At 34.0% G+C, this 13,787-nt stretch overlaps 1 protein-coding gene across 1 annotated transcript in view; it reads left to right on the plus strand.

Annotated features, from left to right (window-relative positions):
• si:dkeyp-14d3.1 (transmembrane protein 132C) overlaps positions 1–13,787 on the plus strand; it is a 207,553-nt gene that overhangs the window by 101,832 nt on the left and 91,934 nt on the right. The window contains exon 3 of the mRNA XM_052563064.1: positions 8,885–9,028. Within this exon, the coding sequence (XP_052419024.1) occupies positions 8,885–9,028 (144 nt within the window). The remainder of the gene's footprint in view (positions 1–8,884; positions 9,029–13,787) is intronic.

Genomic DNA, 13,787 nt, shown 5'->3' on the forward strand with positions numbered 1-13,787 from the left:
TTTTTTTTTTTGCAGTTGTAAAATTGTTGAAATAACCGAAATCATTTGGCGAAGTGAAGAGCAGCCTGGAACTAAATTTGCCGTGTGTTTCCCTGAAAATAATTGCAGACCTTAGAACTTTGGTCAGTGAATCAGATTCAAGCATGCACCGGCCCTGTAGCATAATGTCAATATAAGTTACTCAATAATTACTTATTATTATTTAACTATTGTACTGTATTAACTTTTGTGTTGTGTAAAATTGTTGTGACCAACAACTTAATTGTGAGTGTGATAATGCTAATATGCTAATTATGTTTATTATCACAGTACCTATTACTTTAGTACCTTTTAAATGTTTCTAATTGTAAATGATAATATTGGGGTTTGTTAACCTATTTCAGCATAAACGTAGTGAACATCAGTATCACACATGTGCCTATAAATACATAATGTTGTTTGTTTCTCATTGTGATGCTGTTGTTTGAGTGATTGGCTTGATTGGCAATTGACATCACTAGTTGAATAAGACACTTGAGAGCAAACGATAGCAAGTAGTAATTACAAAGTTCACGTATAGATCAAGACAGTATCCTACGGTTTCATAGTTTTGTAGGACATGGGGGAATTAAATAATTGAGTGACAGATAAAACATTTGATTTACCATTTATTAGTATCACTAAAACTGCTTGACTGTAGTTTTTAATAATTTTATTAGATGCCAATAAGAATCCACAAAACATTAACATGCATCTTGATCCCTATTCTGATATGTTATTAGTACCCAACAGGTGGTTAATGTACAGTTAAACTGATGATTGTTTTTTTATGCATGCGTCTCTGCTGTCTCCCTAAAACAAATAAATATGTTTGGGGACCACTGAAGATATTAGTTTTTGTCGATGTGGACTTTTACAATCTGCACTGACTGAACTCGTGTTTTGCAACCAAATTGATCACAGACAAGAGTAGAGTGTGCATTTGTGTAGCTTGAGTCACTAACTCACAGACAGGGGAACGCAGAGAGGGGCTCCTAGGAGCGCTCAGACAAGACTTATTGAATTTTATGCTGGTGTTTTTATTTTCTCATACTGCTACCTGGGGAGCAACTTCCCATCTCACTTATCTCATCATTATGTATGGAGGAATCCACCAGAGAGAGAGAGGAACACAAATAGGTAAAGCATTAATAATTCTGTGAAAGAAAGAAAACTTCATGAGGGGTGCTGTTGCTTTCCATTTAGTTTTGTTCACACTGAGAAACACAAACATCTCACAGCGATCGGGTGTTTCAGCGGCATGCATAACAGCAGCAATTGACTCTCTTTGAATAGCTGTTTCACACTGAGTGTGTCAGAGCAGGGACCTCTAAAGGGCTCTAGAACCTTTCTCAGGGTATTTACACTTTCAATATGAACTTTATTTCTGAGTTGAACCTCCTGTTCAAAATCAAAGCTAGAACAGCCAGGGCGGTGAAAGTACCACATAACACAGATTTTATATCGGTAACGGACTTTTCACAACTCTGCCTCTTTGCCCTACTGTACTTTGTTGCATACAGGAGATGTTTATATAGTGAGTAACTTATTGCTTTGCTATCCTGTTTTGCCTGAACTCATTTAGATTTATTTACACAGTATATTTGTATATACATAGACACATAGCCTCCCTTTGTTTTATTCTGCTTTTCTTGAACTTTATTTTCTGCTTCAGTTGAATTTACATTTTAAGAGCTATGCGGTCTTGCAGAGACAGTATTTCACTGCTTCTGCGCTATTTGTGTTCGTGACAAATGCAGTCTTCTCTACCAAAAAAAAAAAAAAGCTTGACATGAAAGGTTTGTACACTCCTTAAACACCTCTGAAATCAGTTTGCACATGCTTTTAAATGAATGGGAAAATATTTAGCAAGCCTTTGGCAGTACCAAAACTGTAAAAAATTATGTTTTATAAGAAATTTAACTTTTAACTTTAACACAATTTTACATATCACAACATGCCCATTGGAGATTCTTTGTAATTGTTTGTGAAACTAAGTAGCAATTTCTAAGTGAAAAAAAGTAATTTTATAAAATATAAATGTTATATTTTTATATTAGTATCTTCAGTTGTGGATTAAAGCAATCAACCCCAATAAGCCATGGTTTACAATGAATTTATAACCCCCTTATCTGTTATAAATTCACTGTAAACCATGGCTTCACTGGGCTTATTGCTTTAATTAAACTGTTATTCCATATATGTAGTAAGGTGCCTTATAAAACAAAAATATAATGCAGTATACTGGAAAATATCATGTAATATATTAGGCATATATTATTATATATATTATTTTTTCCAATATATTGCAATATATTGAAAGCGGCAATCATTTGTATATTTGGCAATATATTATATAATATATGTATCATTGATATATTATTAAATGTATTCAAATATATAAAATATTAGAAAATAAAAAGGAAAAATAATATATTACAATATATTACAATATATTTTAAGAAATATATTGGTAAATATATTTTCCTTTCGTAAGGGGTTTCACAGAATAAAACAGAGCAAATAAAGTGTAATGATATAAATAAAAACAATATTCTTCCATCAAACAATGTAGTTCCTCAGAAACAGTTGTGGTTCCAACAAAGTAGTTGCCGAGCAACACACAGAAGGTGGCCAAAGGTGTATGTTTGTAGTGTAATTTACAACAGCTTGGAATGCGGCTCAACCAATCAGATTCATTTTCTAAATGGTATTTTAAGATTTATTTAAAAATGTCTTCTGCCAATATGCACTGGAAAAGCATGCCTTTCTTTGGCTTACTGAACAACAATAACTAAAGGAGATCTGTGATACCTGCAGAATACTATGTATTCACAGCAGTGGTGTCAAAAGTATTGGCTTTCATTACTCAAGTAGAAGTATAGATACTAGGGCTTAAAAAGACTTTTGTAGAAGTTGAAGTATCAACTCAAGCTTTTTACTCAAGTAAAAGTGTAAAAGTACTGGTTTAAAAAACTACTTAAAGTATAAAAGTAAAAGTAATGTAAGGGAAAAAATGCCATTAAGAACAAAAGCTTGGGTTGCACCACAGGGGCCTATTGTGAACTACCCCTCCTCAAAAAAACATTTTTCTAAAGGCCATAATGACTATAATATTATATTAAAATGTTCATGTTGAAAAATTTGGGATGCACTAAGCTACATGTTTCAGCCACATAAATGCCCATTGAAAATGAATGCATTTTAGTACAATGGAAATACGTTAAAGAGCTAGAGATATGATGACTAGTTGCCAATAAGTATTGCTATGGTCCAAAAAGTCAGACTTCAGAGGCATGTCATCAATAAGCTTTAATGGAATGTAAATGTACATCCAAGCTTAGCTGCAGGAATCTGCGAGGGCAATAGACAAGAACATCAGTGCAGGCTTAGTAACAATTACACTTGCATCGTTGTCTATTTACAATAAACATTATAGTGCTGTCAAAATTAATGATTAATCCAAGTGATTAATCAATAACTAAAAATGAAAATACACTCATAATCCTGATACCTTCTTGATTGATAGCTTCCTGTATTCGGTACATAAGTCTGCTATGTTCAGTCAATCGCATCGTCAATCGCAAACGATAATTTATTAAAAACGTCTCGCTACCGAACTACCTACAGTAGCTTAATTTGTGGAGGAGGAAGAGAAAGTACTCATTTGGTAAATGAGCTAGTGAGAAATAATAACTTTTAATTAGGGTCCAGTGCCTTTTCGATACTTTTAAAACAGTACAGGCGCCTAAACGGTGTCTGAACCGATACTTTAAAAAAAGAACAAAAAAAAAAAAAACTATGGATAACTTTAAAGAACATTACAAATATTTAAAATAAATCCATACCTTTCACCTTGGATGCTCTCATTTCCCAAGTTGTGCTTCCCTTAATCTAAGGATAATAAATGTATTTCCCAATCTGGGTCATTATTTAATACAAAACCACACATAATATTTCTACTGTATCTGTCACTCACTCTGATATTTAGTTAAAATGAGTGCTGTCTGTCACTGTCTTTAATCAGTTCTGTGAATTACTGTATGCTCAGTCTTTATAAAGTAGCAACAATGTCGTTTGTAAAGTACAGTACTGTGCAAAAGTCTTAAGCACATTAGTATTTTCACCCCAAAAAAGGGTTTTAAGCCAGTTATTTATATCTTTTGCTGTAGTGTGTCAGTAGGAAATATCAGTTTGCCATTAATTGTAATAATAATCTAATGCGATTTTGAATGCACAAGCAGTTTGACAACAGCAAAGTGAATGTTTGGAAATGTAAACTGATATTTTCTACTGACACTACAGCAAAATATATTATACCGAACACCATTCTTTTAAGTGAAAATACTAACGTGCCTAAGACTTTTGTACAGTAGTTAGTGTATGTATAAAGTATGTATGATTAAATTAATAAGTATATTTAGTATATTAAGTATATTTAAAATATGTGTTCATTCATATGTTAAGGGCTAGATTTTCGCTGGAGGAAACGGCTGTGACAAGCGAAAACTTTACAGTAGATGAGAAAGCGACTGCTTCTTCGTGACCTTTTGTAAACTGTATTTATGACACAGATACAGATTCTAACAATCTATTGATAAACACACACCTTGTGTCCTCTGTCTCTGTTTGAGCTCGCGCTGCTCTGCTGCGGTCTGTGGATTGAAGAGCGCGCTGAAAGACGGGAGGAGACCGGTCTGACGCCGGTTTCATATGAAATTTAAGCCGACTGACTCTGAGGCGATCGGATACCGGTCCGGTTCCATACCCAACCCTTCTTTTAAGAAATATATTTTTTGATAAACAAACCCAAAACTGGCTACTCCTTGCTGGAGTGTGATGTGATTTGTGTCACGTGCAGGTGCGATGGATCGCGTAAGTTACAAACCAATAGGCTGTCGGAATGGTATTTGTTTATACTTCTCATCCAACCACAATCAAATTCACTCCATCCGGATGGCGCGATTTATCTGGATAGTTGTTGTTTTTTTTTTTTTTTTTTTTTTTGAATGGTGACAAGCCGGAATGAAAACAAGTCGAAATGAAATAGCAGTAACGAATCTATTTTTAAAATGTAAGGAGTAGAAAGTACAGATACTTGCGTGAAAATGTAAGTGCAAGTAAAGTATAGATACGCCAAATTTCTACTTAAGTACAGTAACGAAGTATTTGTACTTCGTTACTTGACACCTCTGATTCACAGTCATCTCAATGGCTGGAGCTCAGTTAGTGCAGGACTCGAGTTAGTGCAGGACTCAAAGTTTTTGATTTTAAATATGCCATCTTTGCTCATGGTGTCTCGATTCTGCAGGCAAGTTGTAAAGAAAGTCCATTTGACATTCCGAGTCTTAAAATCTATAAAATATGCATGTTATTTGCAATTAAATAATAATAATAATTATAATAAAAAAGTTAAATGCAATTAGTTTAACTTAAGAGTGAAACTTGTGTTCCTTATATAGTGACTTATATAATGCAATTAATGTCAAGCATACTGAAATATCCACCACACACTTAATGTCAGTTCCAACATTCTGTAAATTAGATATGTTTTCACATTCATTCTACAATAAATCCATTACATGGCGGTAAATATCAGTCAGTTGACGGCAAATTGACATTTCTGGTATATGCATTTGCATTTTACAGACATTTTACATTTATGCATTTATCAGACACTTTTAACCAAAGCAATTTACAGTGCATTCAGGGTATAATGTTTTTTTATTTATTTTTTTATTTTTATTTTTTACCAGTATGTGTGTTTCCTGGGAATTGAAACACAAGCTTTTGCGCTGCTAATGCAATGCTCTACCACTGAGCCGAACTACGCATGGGCAAGGGTGGGCAATGGCCCACCCACTTTCAGCTGGGACACACCAAGTGAGAAGCTATTTATCAAAAGATAATTATAAATGTATACAGTTTCACTATAACTTCATGTATGTGTTTTAAACTATATTTAGCGTAAGTTTTCATGGTCAATTACAGGCAGTTTATTAATTTTCCCTCTTCCTATAGGTGCTTTCCATACGCTTGTCAAAATAATGATTGGTGAATTTCTGCCACAATTATGTAAACAATGTGAGGATGTGAGTGTTTGAAAATAGTTAAATTTGAGAGTTGAATTTGAAAATAGTGAAACAAACCTCATTCCGAATTTAAAAAGTATATATTGGATTTCCGAAATAAAATGTAAGTCTTCGCACTGAATCCAGACCGCCTACAAATGACTACAAATACTTTGTCTACAGTAAACTTTATTTAACGTTTGGCAATGCCTTAACTAACATTAACAATGACAAATACATTTGGTACAGTATAAATTAATCTTTGATGACTAATAAAATTTCAACTTTTCGTTAGCTACGGTATGGTTAACAGATAAAACTTTTCATTTTAAAAATATATTAGTAAATGTTGACATTAAAATTAATTGATTCAATGCTTTAGTAGTATTGTGTATTGAATCTTTGTGCTGTATTTTCTGTTGGCAATTTGATATGCAGTTTTCATATGCTATACTTTGCCCACCCAGTTTTATGTAGACCCGCCCACTTAAATATTTCTGGCCTTACCTCTGCTTCACATTCAACTTCACATTCAAACACAGTTTGTTCTTGTTAAGAAAGGTAAGGCAGATCAAGCTCATTTGGCACTATATATGTTTCAACCTAAAAAATTAGGTCCTAAAAATAGTCCTTTACAATCCACATGCATATAGCATTTTTCAGGCAATGGAAAGCAAACTAGTTGGCTTGTTATGGATGACTTTGATGGTTTCTGAGTTCTTTATTTTTTCTGTTTTTGTATCTTGATAATACAGTATGAGCTGCAGACAGTTTTTAAAGGAGTTGTGGCATATTCAAAAAGCATCAGCTGCAGACTCGGGTTCAGCCACAGGGGTATTATGCGTATGCCAAGAATATGTTAGCCTTGTAATGAATTGATCTACTGTGACACCACAATCTGCCACCTTTTAAACTTTCAGCATGTTGGTCAAAGACCAACCGCAGATATAGGGGCAGTTGTTTTTGCCCTAGTCTTTCGAGACTGGAGAGTAAAGATAAACATTACGAGCAACACGCTCATATTTTTTGATGTGTCCTGTTCTCAGACCTGCACTGCCATCACTCAGCTCATTATTCTCCATCTGACCACATCTGTTCACAGACCAGATTTAACTAATTTAATGAAGCACTGTGTACTCAAACAAACGCACATTGTCGTCCAACGGTGGAACCAATTATGAATCACAGGGCCGGTCTGCAAGGATCAGAGGAGGCTAGTAATGAGGGATGTGTGGCCAAGCTAGACCTCTCTCATTTCGGGTGCCTCTCCATCTGTTATCTCCCCTGGGTCAATCATGGCCCCCTGTCACATGCTAATGCGGTTCCACACCCAACCGAGTCTTTTGATTGGCTGTTTGCCGGCCATTTGTCATCCTATTACTGGCTTGTGGCCGGCCTGTACCTCTGTTGCTCTCTATTTTTGCTGGCCCTGAGCGGTTCAGAGCGTGGGGAGAATGGAATCTATTCAAGCTCACATCCACTCTGCTTTTTCATTACAGATGACACGCTAGTGTGTCTGGGTGAATTGGCCTAAATTCTCCGCCTTTCTTCCCAGTAGTTCTTTCAGTTAGACTACTATTCCTTTGTATGTGTTTTTTTTTTTTTTTTTATCCCGCTAGTCACTGTAGAGACCCTTGTCACTATAAGACTGTTGTACGCAGTAAATGTTAACTATGTGTTCCCATTTTATTTTTACTGGGAATAGTGATGGTACACTCTAGCAGCAGGCACAGCACCAAAAAAAACAAAAAAAAAAAACATTTTTTACAATGTTACAAGATACTTATATTTAAAAACAAATGCTGTTCTTTTGAGTTTTCCTTTTATCACAGAATCCTTAAAAAAAGGTTGCCACTATAATTAAGCAACACAACTTTGCTAATAATAAGAAATGTTTCTTGAGCATCAAATCAGTGTGACGGTGAAGACTGGAGTAATGCTGCTGAAAAATCAGCTTTGCACCCCAATAATTAATTATATTTCAAAATATATAAAACAGAAAACAGTTCTTTTAAATTGCAAAAAATGTTCACAATATTACAGTATATATTTACTATATGTTTGATTAAATAAATGCAGCTTTGGTGAGCGTAAGGGTCTTCAACATAAAACAACAACAAAAATTAACATGAAAAACCATGAAAGAATCTTTAAAGTTTAAGTTATTAGGAAGTCACTGTCTGATCTTCAGTCAGGAAAATCTCTCAAATCTCTCATTTCTACTGCTTAAAACATTCAGATTTTCCCAGTCTGTATATTAGCTACTATATAGGTCTGAGTAGATTATCCACAACTCAAGTGGTGCGTACAAAATCTGCTACAGGCTCTACTTAACTATGAGAGCTCTTCAGCTGGCAAAATAAATAAATAAATAAATAAAACCTGAAAGCTTATAATGGTTATAATCAGGTCTCTGGTTAAATGCTCAATACTAATGTGGATTGTTCTTCAGTAGGTCAAGTGTAGGCCATAGAGAGACACAGAGAGACTGAAGCACTTCAACAGCAGAACTCAATCAGCTCTATATAAATCTCTCATTTAGTATAATGCAGAAATAGAGAGTGATAGATCCTGCAATTTTTTTTTTTTTTTTTGCATTGACATTGTTTATTAAATGTTTGATTTATTGTTTATTAAAATATTACGTCGGAATCAACCAATCAAACACTCAGTAATGTCAAAAATGTTTAAAAAAGTATTCAACTTTCTTAGTGATGTGTGCCTCTGTGATGTACAGTATTTACTGTAGTGCATTGATGTTTATCTCTCTTTTTTTATCTTTCTCTAAAATGCAGGGTGAAGTTAAAAGATGGAGTGGCATTCCTTGGTGCTCGACCCAGTAACCCCACGCTTTGGATGGTTAGTCAAGATGTCAGAACAGAAGGTCACAGGATTGTGACACTTCATTGTCGCCGTAAAGAGTCCAGCTATGGACAGAGGTCAGTTACCATAAACTAGCTCATCCTCAGTTTGAAATGAAGGCTGTCCTGTAATTTACTTGCTGGAAATTGCATGCAGTTGTCTAAGAATTTGAGAGCTTCAGATATTGTTGTGTTGGTCTCAGCTTTGTCTATTTACATCTAATCAGGTCCTCACTCAAACTTTGGACTTAACCAGAATTATTTTTATTTTTTGTTGGAGACAGAGCAGGACCTTTATGATGTTGTAATATCTCTCAAAAAGAATTAGGTCAACTTAAAGGGATAGTTCACCCAAAGTAGAACACAAACAGAGATTTTTAACTCAAACCATTGCAGTCCATCAGACTTATAATGTAAGTGGATGGGAATAACAGCTAAAACAAACAATAAAAAAAAACATACACAAACAAAACCAAATTAAAACCTGCAGCTCGTGACGATACACTGGTGTGTAAAGAAACAAAACGATCGTTCTGTGCAAGAAACTGAACAGTATTTATATCATTTTTTACCTCTGATTCATGCAATGTCTGAACTGTTAGAACTCTCCTGAGCGCGTCCTCAAGCAGCAGGCACATGAAGCGTCATCTTCTTCTTCTTCTTGCTTTATGGTGGATCTCAGACTTAAAAGTGCATTACTGCCACCTATCTCTCATGTGGACCATTAACACTCTTAATTGAGATTGTAGATAGAGTGTCAATGCAATGCTAAGTCTGCGATCTGCCATAAAGCAAGAAGAAGTTGTTTTAGTTTTATTGTATGTTTTAGCCATGATTCCCATCCACTTACATAATAAGACTGATAGACTGCAACGGTTTGAGCAAAAAATCTCAGTTTGTGTTCTACTGAAGAAACAAAGTGACCTACATCTTGAATGTCCTTGGGGTAAGCAGAAACATCATTTTGGGGTGAACTTTCCCTCCAAGCAACACTTAAAAATGTACGCATTTCTTCAACTATGGGTGCTTTTGGTCCTGTGGAGCTGTATTTAAAAAAAAAAAAAGTGTAAAATGTTTCTTAAAACATACTCTTCACATGCTCACTAGTTTATTTAAAAGGTTTTATCCCAATCTCTTTACTAACACCGTTTCTCATTGGTAAACAATTACACAGACATTTTGAGAAATAAAAAACAAACCAAAATTGAAGGGCAGCCACAGTTTTTGAACATTTCATACAAATTATTTTAACACAATAAACATTGACATGGTTTATGTCACTGTTTGTTTGTTTGATCATCGTAGTTAATAATTCATATTTTTATAATTATTTTTTTTTATTTTTAGATTGAAAGTCTGGCTCTGGGACAAGGGTAAAAAAATATATATACATTTTCAGTGTTATAATAAAAAAAGATAAACTTTCTTAGTTTTATTAAAAATCATCCACTGGGACATAAAAGTGTCTGAAATTGGAGAAACAAAGATGACCTTTGCATTGCAGAGCAGAATATCAAAGAAAGTGGCCTTTATTTGAACTGACTTCACACATCTTCTAAAATGACCTTGACATAGTTAGTTCTGAAAAATAAGTTAATAAATAAATAAACTCTTTCAGCATTTGTTTGTAGATGCCTTTGGGTTTGATGTTTTGCATTTTTGATGTTTAAGTTTAATTTAAGTTTTCTAAAAGTGTCCAAATTCCTTCTGGGGCCACTATAAATGTTAAATGTGTCTAAATACAGATTTTCCTCGACTCGTCAAATAGTAATATTGGGATTAGAATAACTGGACATCAACAGAGTTATTAAAGGAAGGATTTTAATACCATGTGATGGACTTAAGAGTTTGCTTTGGAAAAGATTTTACTTTGAAGTTGTTGAAAGCTGTCAGAGCAATGCATGAAGTCAAAAAGCCGAAATGCTTCATTTCCATTACACTTGTGTCACCAAGCGGAAATGGAAAAATAATGACTGTTGTCATACAGGTTTCTCTAATACTGTAGTAATAGGGGGAAAAAATTGTAACACTTTTTGTTTTCATTTAAACCCCTGATGTCACATGGTTTATTTTACAGATTTACTTATCTTTCTGGGCCTTGAACGTGTGTTAGTTGTGTTGCTGTCAATGCATGGTCAGAAACTCTAGGATTTTATCTAAAAATATCTTCATTTGTGTTCTGACAATGGGGTCTTACGGGTTTGGAATGACATGAGGGTGAGTGATTAATGACAGAAGTTTTATTTTTGGTTGAACTAGCCCTTTAAACTTACCCAATATTTAACATTACATCACACTTTCTCCTCCATATTAGAATACTGAATCAGTGACCCAAGGGGGTCTTCGTCCGAAAGTTGTTTAGTCCATTTCAAAATCTTATTTGCATGCTCAAATTAATCTGGAAAATAGGACCGTGTTGATGGATACAGAAGAAAAAAACATGCTGGTTGTAATTAAGTGTGGATTTGCAGTCTTTGTGTGTCATCATACTCTTAATCGCATTTCTCCACAGATCTGGAAGTAGAGTTAATGAACTGGGCTCTGCACTGACAGGTGTAATTTTCTGCATTAAATGCAGTTGGGTGGAAGTCTGTAAACTTGAAAGATTAAGCGCAGTGTTATCATGAAGCCCAGTGTGGCACCGCAGAAATGAAACGCCTAAGTAAACAGGCCTTTTGCATAGCAGAGTATGCACCTTGTCTGTATCAGAAATGTCATTTATTTCCTTCTCTTTCTCTCTTTTTTCCCCGCCAAAGCAGAATATAATAATACTGAAAGATGGTTTCCTCTGCTTTGTTCTAATGCTTTTTTACTTATTCAACAAATTATGTATACACATATACCATTTTAAAAATGGGGGTTCAATAAAAATTTTGTTAAAGAAATGTATTTTTTTTTCTACAAAAGCATTAAATTGATTAAAAGTGCAGTGAAAATATGTATAATGCTACAAAAGATTTTTATTTCTGATAAATGTTATTTTGAACTTTCCGTTCATCTAGAAAAAAGTATTAGTTTCCACAATTATATTAAGCAGCACAATTTTATGCTAATAAGAAATGGTTCTTGAGCAGCAAATCCGCATATTAGAATGATTACTAAAAGATCGTGCGACTCTGAAGACTGGATTAATGATGCAGAAAATTCAGCCTTGCATTGCAGAAATGGTTTGCATTTTAAAATGTATTAAAAACAGGAAAAAAAAATGTAAATATTTTTTACTATATTTTTGATCAAATAAATGCAGCCTTGATGCTCATAAGAGACTTCTTTGGAAACATTAAAAAAATGCTGTACGGTGTGTTTATATGTGACTATATTTATTTTAATTTTTTCATTATTATTTTTTGGTTTGTTTGTTTATTTTTGTTAATAAGTATGTATTCAGACTACTAAGCTGTGGTGTAAACAACAGTGTACTAAAGTACTAAAATATTAATGAACCATTACCGATTTATGCTGCACAATCAAATTTCTAATCACGATTACAATTATGGATGCCACTATTACATAATCGTTCAAAGCACTACTAGTTGTAATAATGCTGGGATTATAAAATTCAATTTATGGGGGAAAAGTTTAATTGAAATTGTTGCTGCTTGAATTGAGGCGATGAAATCTGTGTCAATGAGCTAAAATACAACAGTGTTACTGATATAAATAGATTTCAAAGCAGTTTTTTGTCATCTCCCACTTCTCTGTAAGCTGTTTAGAGGTTGTATTGAAGTATATGGATGAACTTAACTCCAGGCACAAACTCAGTCAGTTATTGAAGCTTATTTACTGTATTAGAATATGCTGTCCAATATTTTTTGTTTTCGGCTGTGCTGTGCTGTTGTAGATCCCGCTTAATTATATGAATATTTAAGTAAAAATATCATAATAATAACTGTATGACTTTCTTTATTCCATATGTAAAGGTTAGATTTTTGAAGAATATGCTGGCTGCTGTACATTAGATTTGGAATATAGTGTTCTACTAAAGTAGATTTCTAATTTTATGATGCATCTTTTGTCACTTTGAAGCTTGACGGTCTCATACATCATTTATTTTCATTAGGCTATATGGAAAACAGCAGCCAAAATATTCTCAGCAAATTCACCTTTTGTGTTCCACAGAAGAAAAAATAAAAAAAAGTAAAGAAAGAAAGAAAAGAAAAGAAATTCTCACAGGTTTGGAATAGCATTGTGTTGAGTAAATTAAAAACAACATGATTCCCTTAAACTGTGATATTATCAAATTTTAAAAAGACAATTTTTCCATGGAGTTATTTTATATATAAAGAAGTCAAGAGATTTTAAACAGTTGTTAAACTAAATAGTTGTTTGACCAAAGTCTAATCTTTCCAGAATAAAAAATGATAACCTTGCAGGATAAAAATCACACAGACAAACAGAAATGGACCCTTTCTTAATTTGATACTGTGAAATTGAATGCAACGTTAACTGAGTTACCTAGCTGCCTTTGTAATAGGGAGTCCCTAGTCATGTCATATGACAAATTTAATACTTAATCCAGTCCGGCATTGATCTAAAACCAGGAGTTTAGGACTAAATAACGCCTGTTAGCTTTAATCTAGGTCTGTTGGGACGTCCAGAGCTCTAATCTCTCCAGCTGGCGTAGGCACTTCTTAAAGACAAAAGAAGCACCACTGAGCTTACTGTGTATGATCCATTTCCCTCTTTCATCTGCTTCTTTTGCATTTTCCCTTATTGCTTGAGCTATTCCCTCTCTTTGTTTTGTATGTTTCTTTATACTCTTTTATTCTCATCCAGCACATTTTGTAGATATCCAGTGGCTAATTTACTAAACAGTTGCTCCACCTGTGTCTTATTC

Source organism: Carassius gibelio, chromosome B8 (genome assembly GCF_023724105.1).
Source record: "Carassius gibelio isolate Cgi1373 ecotype wild population from Czech Republic chromosome B8, carGib1.2-hapl.c, whole genome shotgun sequence".
Lineage (NCBI taxonomy): Eukaryota > Metazoa > Chordata > Actinopteri > Cypriniformes > Cyprinidae > Carassius > Carassius gibelio.